Genomic DNA, 9,974 nt, shown 5'->3' on the forward strand with positions numbered 1-9,974 from the left:
GCTCCCTTAAAGATTTGTAGCCTTGGAAACCATCACCACCATGAGTTGGAACCGACTCCATGCCACATAACCACTACCACCATATACATGTGAAATTTGGATAGTAAGTAAGGAAGACTGTAGAAAACTCGATGTATTTGAATTATGGTGGTAAAGAACAATATTGAAATTACCATGGATTGCCAGAAGAACAAACAAATTTGTATTGGAACATGTGCTGTCAGAATTCCCCTTAGAAACCAGGATGGCAAGACTTCATCTCTTGTACTTTGGACATGTTACCAGAAGGGAACCTGTCCCTGGAAAAAGACTCAGGCTTGCAAAGTGGAGGGTCAGAGAAAAAGAGGAAGACCCCCTTAAAAGATGGAATGACACAGTGGCAACAGCAGTGGACTCGAAAGCCATGGTACAGAATAGATCAGTGTTTTGTTCTGTTGTGCATAGTGTCACTATGAGTTGGAACTAACTCACAGTACCTATCAACAACTGTTCAGGGAATAGTTTTTCTTTCTGCGCTGCAATGACCAGACCCAGCCTCTGCAGTGAAGATGAGATGGAAAAGGGGATGTATAAGCTAATAGATTTTAAGAAATAAGGAACCCAGATGCACAACATCTGTCATCAGGGAAATGGCAAATCAAAACTGTGAAACACCTCTTCAACACCCACCACAGCAAATCTGTTGTCATCAGGTTGGTTCCAACACATAGCACAGAACTGAACTGCCCCAAAGGGTTTCCTAGATGTAATGTTTACTGGAAGCGGCTGAGCTGCTGGTGGGTTCAAACTGAAAGATCTCTCTAGAGCTCCTTTCACACCCACGTAATGTTAAGTGCTGTCTAGATGGCGCCAACTCATAGGGACCCTGTGTATGGCGTTTCCAAGAAGCACCTGGTGGATTTGAACCACTGATCTTGCAGTTAGCAGTCCAGTGTTTATCCTACAGTGCCACACCAAGACTCCCAATAGGTTTATAATAATAATAATAATAATAATAAAAGATAATTGGCAACCCTCATACATTTCTCATAGGGTTATGGGATTGGTAAAGCACAGCATGCACTTTGGAAAATGGGCAGTTAATTCCTTTAAAGGCTAGACAAAGTTGCCATATGGCCCAGGAATTCCACTCCTAAATACATATCCAAGAGAAATGAAACCTATGTCCACACAAAAACTTGTACATGCATGTTCATCATAGCATATACCCAAAAAGTAGAAACAATTCAGCTGTCCATGATAAATGACTAAATAAAATGACATCATACAATTAAATACTTTATTGATACATCCACAACATGGATGAATCCTGAAAACATTGCAGCAGGGGATGTAGAGGGGGAAGCTTCAGAAAGTTAATAGGAAACTGGAAATGTAAAGGTAATGGGATTTTTCCATGAACTTTTTGAAACCCTTCTAGCACTGAGTGAGAAGCCAGTCACAAAGGATATATGTGTGACTCCATTCTTATACAATATTCAGAATAGGCAGATTCTTACAGAGAGAAATGGTTTGGTGGTTGCCTAGAATTAGAGAGTGTTAGGGGTAAGTAGACGGAAATGGGGAGCAACTGCTATTAAGTACAGGGTTGCTTTCTGAGATAGTGAAAATGTTCTAATTGATTAAGCAGTGGTTGCACAACTCTGAGAAAATATTTCTTAAAACTGAAAAACCACTTTCAATGAATGAATTGCATGGTATGTAAAGCTGTTATTTAAAAAGAAGGAAAGAGAGGATTTTGTAGAGTGATTGAGATACTCTAATACTTTCGGTGGTAGTAGTTTTCAATTGAGGGATAATATTTCCCCACAGAGGACATTTGTCACATCTAGAGGAGGGGTACTACTGAGCTCTAGCAGATAAAGGCCAGGGATGCTAGTAAACATCCTATAATGTACAGGACAGCCCTCCATAAGAATTATCTGACCCCCAAATAGTAATTGTGCCAAAGCTAATTAATTGTTTTGTTTTGTTTTACTCCAGAGGTAATTGATCACAGCTATATGCTTTTGAGGTTCTGCAAAGTCATGACTCATCAAACACATACATGTACAATGCACTCTATTTACTAAGGGCAAAAAAAAACCCTCAAATCATTCCTGTTGCCTGCAAGTCGGTTCCAACTCACATTGACAGAGAACTGTCCCAATAAGGGTTGCAAGGCTGTAAATCTTGATGAAAACAGAATGCTGCATCTTTCTCCCACAGAGCAGTTGGTGAGTTTGAATCACTGACCATTTGGTTGGTGGCTGAGTGCTTAACCTCTATGTCATCAAGACTCCTTCTACTAAGGACAAAGCTACTCAATAAGACTGAACCAAAAAAAAGTTAGTTCTTTTTTTTTCTGGAATCTAGATCATTTAATTAAACCAAAAAACCGCATCCCTCAGTCATTTTTCTGAATTGAGATTTTGTTGTCTTACTTACTTTTGGTGGTGGTTATGTGCCATTGAGTCCATTCCAACTCATAGAGACACCCTATATAGGGTTTCCGAGGCTGGTAGATTCAAACTGCTGAGCTTCTGGTTAGCAGCCCAGCTCACAACCCAATATTCTACCATGACTCCTTAGCTTCTTAAAAATAAAGGTTATGGAATATTAACAGAAGCTTAGAATTAACATAAGAATAAAGAAATATCATAGCACAGTCCTGAAAGTATAAGTAAAAAGCTAACTTGTCCATTTTAAATAGTGACATTAACTCATATTCAGGAATAGGAATACATTGCAGAATTAACCTAATTAGTGAGGCTTCATTTTCCATTTTTTACCAGGTTATGTTTATTTATGGGAATTAATTACAATTTCTGGATACAAGTCTTTTGTGATACACTCATAGGAGGGGGCTTCAAAAAGTTCATGGAAAAATGGATTTTCCCCCCAGAGTTTTTGAAGGCCTTTTGTATATTACAATTATTTTCTTCCAGTTTTGTGATATGTCTTTTTCATTTCATAATGGTGTCTTATGTGAACCCTACCCAGTGCAATACCTTCTTAACAGGGACTGGTTCCCTTGCAGTTTCTGCTTGCATTTAGCCACTCTATGGTACCTTCAAATAGGAGTTTGTTTTTGGTATATTGTCAGAATATACAATTGTTATCTTCAGAAGGATTCGTATAATGTATCCTATTCTGTCATTACCAAACATTGTACCACATTACCTTTGATTTTCCATTCATATAACACCGAGTTTTTTGAAACTTCCTGAATATTCTCTGAATGATGTCAATAACTCATCAAAATCTTCTGAAGAAACTGATCGTATTTGGGTCTCTTGTGATACAATAGTGAATAATTGTTATCAGGACTGATTGTGAGGGTTGGAAATGTAAAGGTAGTTGTTTTCTAGCAAGGAGGGGAGTGATTAACTTTTCAGTCTAGGAGCAGAGGTCCCTAGGACCATCAAGGGAGAAGAGCAGAGCGGGACCCTACCCAGAGAAGCAGTAATGCCTGAAATGGAGGCAGAGATGATGACGTGGAGCGATGGAGCAGCTGGAGACTTTAGATCCAGAGAGGGAGAGTGACTGTGTGCTGAAGACCTGGGGGTTACGGGGGAAAGATTGCATGGAGGGGATTGTAACCATGGCAATGAGACAATATACGATAGAATGAATGTAAAACTAATGTTCTCCCATGTAAACTATCACATAATTCACAATAAAACATTTAAGGAAAAAAAAAAAGGAAACTGACCGTATTTACTAATCGTAAGTTTTCTTCCTTCTCTTATAGACAAGAGATGATTTCCTAGGTCAAGTGGATGTTCCTCTTTATCCATTACCGGTTGGTACAGATGTCCATGCTTTCACTTTTTGTGTTTTTTGTTGTTTTTTTTAATTTAATACTTTTAAGTCCACGATACAGTAATATAAATATTGGTTTATAAAATGTATACTGTTAATTAATTCTTGAGAATGTTATCTTCTAGAAACATAATCTCAATTTTTTTTCATTTGAATTTTATCTCCAGGACAAACCCAGTCAGAAATAGAGAGCCACTGAAATTTGTTGACATCATGAAAATAATTGTTTAAAGAAGATGAGCATGGAAATACCCTACTAAATAGTTTGGATGGAGAGAGCTGAGGATCAAAGAAGGAAGCTCAGATAGTTTACAACGATATATAAGCATGAAACATAGAATCTAACTAGGCTTTACCAATAAAGGAAACAGATTCAGAAAACCTACCAGAATAAATCATTATTGGACTTCATGTCTGACATGGAGGTTGAATGAGGTTTAAATAAAGCATAAAGATAATACAAGTTGAAACCGGTAGATAAGGTGGTGTCTCAAGTAGAAAAGTTGAGACACAAAGCCATTTTATTTTGCAATATAAAGAAGTTATTATTGAATAACTTAAAGTAGAAAAACAAGACAAATAAAAATTTTAAATGGGCAACTGACAGAGATATGAAGATTAATTACATGGAGTTAAGGGACTAGAGAGATTGAAAGGTTTCACCTTTCTGCTATATTTTGCATTGTTAACTATTCTTTCCATCTTGGAATTATTTTCTTAAATTTTTGTAACATAATTTTACCTTTTGTAACATAATTTTACACTTCCTATCTCCCCTCCTCTGCTTTCCTTTTTCTCTGATACACCCATACTGACTAAGGTTCATGGCTTGACCCTTACCTCACATTTCTATTATTTGAAGAGCCAATCATCCTCAGAGATTCTACTGTTACCTCAAGTCAGTTCCATAGCCACCCGATATACAAAAGAGTGAAATACTGCCCCGCTCCGGTGCCATTCTCACAATTGTTGCTATGCTTGAGCCCACTTCTGATGCCATATCTCGCTGGGGGTCCCCCTCTTTTTCACTGGCCCTCCACTTTACCAAGTATGATATCCTCCAGGGACTGGTCCCTCCTGATAATATGTCCAACATAGGAGAAACGAAGTCTGGCCATCTTGACTTTTACTAAGGAACACTCTGACTGTACTTCTTCCAACACAGATTGGTTTGTTCTTTTGGCAGTCCATGGCACTGTTAATGTTCTCCCCCAACACCATAACTCAAATGCATCAATTCTTCTACTTTCTTCCTTATTCACTGTCCAACTTTCACATGCCTATGAGGTTATTGAAAATACCATGGGTTGGGTCAGACACACTTTAGTCCTCACACTTACATCTTTGCTCTAGAACACTTTAAAGAGCTTGTGTGCAGCAGATTTGCTTAAAGGTGTATGTCGTTTAATTTCTTGACTGCTACTTCATGAGTGTTGATGGTGGATCCAATCACAATGAAGCAAATGCAATAGTCCCTGTTTTTATTAGCAAAGAAGTTGTTGTTAAGTGTCATCAAGTCGGTTCTGACCTATAGTGACCCCGTATAGGGTTTCCGAGGAGCAGCTAGTAAGTTTGAACCACCAACCATGTGGTTCAAACCAACTTTGCAGTCCAGCACATTAACTCACAGCACTTGGGACTGCTGAACTTGATAAGAAAGAAAAGAATATTGGTCTTTTTAGGTCATTTATTGGATCTCTATAGTCTTTAGACTCCTGGTGTGGCACTGCAGGATAAACACTGGACTGCTAACCACAAGGTTGGCAGTTTAAACGCACCAGCTACACCTTCAAACATTATACAGGGTTGCTATGAGTTGGAACCAACTCGACAGCTTTACCGACAACTACGTAGTCTTTAGAGATCGTAAAGTTTTCATAACATATTTATTCCAACCTTACTTTCCAGACTCTTTATTGTTGTGATCTTCTAGAATTGTCTCTAACCAAATAAACCTACTGACACTGTACATTTTCTGTATTCCTTTGGGTGCCAATTCAGTAATTAATGATTCTACTATTTTCCGCCTATTCTCTTCTACCTTCTATGACAACCTATCCATTCAATGCCCTGCAGATTGAGTTGTGATGTTATCTGTACTTTATATTAAACAGGAAAGTGGAAGTGTGACAAATTACTGCTTGAAAACATCTAATAAACTAAATTTATTTTTTATTTTAAGTTTCATTTGTGCTCTAGACCACATAGTTCATGAATATTCTTGAGAAATATACACATTTTTGGTGTTTGAGATATATCCTGAAAGCCCATGTTTTGTTCTAGACAGAAAATCCAAGAATGGAGCGACCTTATACATTTAAGGATTTTGTTCTTCACCCAAGAAGGTTAGTAAATATAAAATAATAACATATTATTATGTTCTTTATTAGTCCATTATATCTTAAGTGGCCTCTTTTGTAAATTCAGTGTTTAAACCTTTGTAGACAAGTTATTTGTGAATGTTTTGTTGTTGTTTTTTTAAGTTTTATTATTTATGATGGAAAAGGTAATATGCACATTGCAAGATTTTTCAGGTAATACAGAAAACTGACCCTATTCCTATGAGAAATATTTTCCACCTAATATTTGTCAAAGACTGAAGTTTGTCATTATGTTTATTTTTACCTTGAAGTATGTCTCATTTTTATCAGACTGCTTTAAAAGGATCATAAACAGCAGTTTATCTAAAACCAGTATCTCACTTGATACCCACAAAACCAATTTCAGAAAACCTAACTATATTTTGCATACTCTATACTAAAAGTTATCTCAGAGAAGTCAAATATTTGCAGAAAATAATATGAGCCAAGATTGGAATTTAAAACCCAAATAATACTAATAATTCCATTTTCCTTCACTAAATGACTTGATTTTTATGAAAATTTATAAGTTTAAGCTGTAAATAAAACTCTTTTTGATCTTCTGTGCCACATAAAATAAGTAAAATCTTGTCAAAACACATGTGTTGGTTTACAGTCAAAAAGGTCAAAGAAAAGCGGAAGGACATCTGTGAAAACAAAAGTATTTTTCTTGTTTGTTAAATTAGAAAATGCATTAAAAAAATACAGTATTGGAACTTAGTAAAGATTTTCATTTTTAAGTTATTCTGTTATATAAACATTAAAGCAAAGCACAGTTTCTCTGTACTGTGTTAGTATTTACTCTTAAGAGAAGTAACAGATTTAATTTCTATAGAAGTCTGAAACGCAAATATTTTTCCTTCCTTTAATTTTAGATGCAAGGCGTAAAGCAGTTGTGACATCTGCATAATGTTGTTGTTGTTAAGTGCCGTCAAGTCGGTTCCGACCCACAGAGACCCTGTAGAGGATTTCTGAGGATCTTGAACTGCTAACCTTGCAGTTCAAACAGCTTTTCAGTCTGGTGCATTAACCCACAGTGCTACACCAGGACTCGGATCTGCTGCACCCTAGAAAAACCTAAGTAAATATATCATATCATACTTTAATATCAGTGTTAACTTTTGTAATTATTTTCTCGTCTGCAGTCACAAATCAAGAGTTAAAGGTCATCTGAGATTGAAAATGACTTACTTGCCTAAAACCAGTGGCTCTGAAGAAGACAACACTGAACAGGCTGAGGAATTAGAGGTGAGACATTATCAATATATAATTTTCTATTCTATACTCTGAAAAAAATAGAAACTTTATTCAATGAAATTAACATGCAGTCAGAATCATTTACCTGAAAACTGTTTATTTCACCCAAGTGTACATTAATAATATCTTTTCTGTAAAGAGATTTGTGTAGAAATAAGCCATTATTTACTGCATTCTTAAAGGTTCCACAGTAGTAAGTGCTGTCAAGTCAGCTCTGACTCATGGCAACACTGTATATGGTTTCCTAGGCTACAAATCTTTTGGGGAGCAGAAAACCTCATCTTTCTCTCACAGAGCAGCTGGTGGGCTTGAACTGCTGACCTTGTGATTTGTAGTCCAGTGCTTATCCTAGAGAGCCACTGTCCTTTCCTCTTAAAGGTTAGGGAGTAGAAGACTATGCCATGCTACCTTCTAATGTTATTAAGTGTCATCAAGTTGGTTGTGACTCATAGTGACACTGTATATTTCCAAGGAGTGGTTGATGGGTTTGAACTGCAGACTTTACAGTTAAGCAGTCTGGTGCTTATCCTATAGTACCACAAACACAAAAATTGTAACTTTTTAAAATGAAATATATGGATATTTTGAGGAGCCTCCTCTAATCAGGAACTCTTGTGAAATGTAATTTCTGGTACAAGAATTGACACATTTGAGTTATGGTGTTGGAGGAGAATATTGAAAGTGCCATGGACTGCCAAAAGAACCAATAGATCCGTGTTGGAAGAAGTGCAGCCAGAGTGCTCCTTGGAGGCCAGGATGGCCAAACTTCACATCTCTCATACTTTGGACATAGTGTCAGGAGGGACCAGTCACTGGAGAAGGATATCAGGTTTGGTAAGGTGGAGGGTCAGAGAAAAAGAGGAAGACCCCCAACGAGATGGGTTGGACAAGTGGCCACATCGATGGACTCAAGTGTGACAACAATTGTGAGGTTGGCCCAGGATCGGACAGTGTTTCATTCTGCTGTGCATAAGGTCACTATGAGTTGGTACCAACTAGATGGCACCTAACAACAATAACAAGAACATCCTATCATAAAGGAGCTCGGGTAGCATAGTGGTTACGAATCGGGATGCTAACCTCAGGGTCAGCAGTTCTAAACTACCCAGGTGTACTGCGGGAGAAAGATGAGGCTTTCTGCTCCCATAAAGATTTACAGCCTTGGAAACCCTGTACAGGGTCACTATGAGTCAGAACTGACTCCACTGCACATAACAACAACCATATCCTATCATGAAGGGAGCCCTGTTGGGTAGGTCAGTGGGTCAGGGTTAAGTGTTTGGCTGATAACTGTATGGTTGATAGTTGAAACCCACTAGTCACTGCGTGAGAAAGATATGACAATCTGCTTCCTTAACGATTACAGCTTAAGAAATCCTATGGGGAAGTTCTACTTTGTTTTTTGTTGTTGTTGTTAAATGCCATCAAGTAGATTCTGACTCATTGCGATCCTTGTAGAGTTACCGAGGAGTGCCTAGTGAGTTTGAACCACTGAACTTGTGATTCCAACCAACCTTGCAATTGAGTACTTAGATTACAGTGCCACACCAGCACTCTACTTTGCCTTATTCTTGTTGTTGTTGAGTGCCAACCTATAGCCTCCCTGGATAGGATTTCTGAGAAGCAACTGGTGAGCTTGAACCTCCGGCTTTGTGGATCAAACCAACTTTGCAGTCCAGTGCATTAACCCACAGTACCCCACTAGCACTCCCCTTTGTCTTAATAGAGTTGCTGTAAATTGGAATTAATTTGATGGCAAGGGGTTGAGTTGTTTGGTATTCTATCAAGCACAACTGGGAGAAGAGGGGTGGCACATGGAAAAGAAGGAGGATGAGAGAAAGGGAGAGAATTCAAGTGATCTAATTTTAAAAAGATTATTTTGGATAAGCAGAATTTAACCATTTTTATGGAAGACAGGCTAAGAGGAAAGAGTATCTTTGGGCAGAGCTGCATACATCTGTGGTTAGTGAAGAAAAGGCAGCAATTATGTACTTGGAATGGAACTGGTGAGGGGTTTGGAGACTGGGGTCTGAGTTGTAAGCTCTGCTGCTGGCCAAATGACCCTATGTGCATAACTGTAGTCCTCTGAACCCCAGTGTCTACATTTATAGTGTGACAGGATTGATCTCTAGGGTTGATCTCTACGAGAGAGAAAGAGAGCAAAGAAAACACCTATTCCTTGAAGATAGCTTTGAAAGAACATTGCCACCTGAAATTGGTATTGTTGACTCAGGGTTTACTAGGAGTACAAGTGTTGTTGTTGATAAGTGCTGTCGAGTCTGTTTTAATGACCTGTATAGGGTTTCTGAGGAGTGGCTGGTGAGTAGTGTGGTAGGTACAAAATTCCTCTGGTGAATTTTGTGTGTGCCTTCCTTAATTGTCTTAGTCAGAGCGAAGTAGACTAGGAAGAAAGTCTTGGCTCTCTTCTTCTGAAAATTAGCCAATGAAAACCTATGGATTACAATAGAATAGTGTCTGCTTTCAACCTGTATGCTGAGCAAATAATACGAGAAGCTGGGTTCTATGAAGAAAAACGTGGCATCAGGATTGGAG

At 38.0% G+C, this 9,974-nt stretch overlaps 1 protein-coding gene across 5 annotated transcripts in view; it reads left to right on the forward strand.

Annotated features, from left to right (window-relative positions):
• NEDD4 (neural precursor cell expressed, developmentally down-regulated 4, E3 ubiquitin protein ligase) overlaps positions 1-9,974 on the forward strand; it is a 148,170-nt gene that overhangs the window by 85,346 nt on the left and 52,850 nt on the right. For 3 of the 5 annotated variants that reach the window (XM_006831623.1, XM_006831619.1, XM_006831621.1), the window contains 3 exons: positions 3,734-3,784; positions 6,088-6,149; positions 7,310-7,412. The exons of 1 other annotated variant lie outside the window; for it this stretch is intronic. In XM_006831623.1, coding sequence (XP_006831686.1) covers positions 3,734-3,784; positions 6,088-6,149; positions 7,310-7,412 — 216 coding nt within the window. The remainder of the gene's footprint in view (positions 1-3,733; positions 3,785-6,087; positions 6,150-7,309; positions 7,413-9,974) is intronic. One more of the 5 variants, XM_006831620.1, reaches the window with a different exon arrangement.

Source organism: Chrysochloris asiatica, unplaced genomic scaffold (assembly GCF_000296735.1).
Source record: "Chrysochloris asiatica unplaced genomic scaffold, ChrAsi1.0 scaffold00004, whole genome shotgun sequence".
Taxonomy (NCBI): domain Eukaryota; kingdom Metazoa; phylum Chordata; class Mammalia; order Afrosoricida; family Chrysochloridae; genus Chrysochloris; species Chrysochloris asiatica.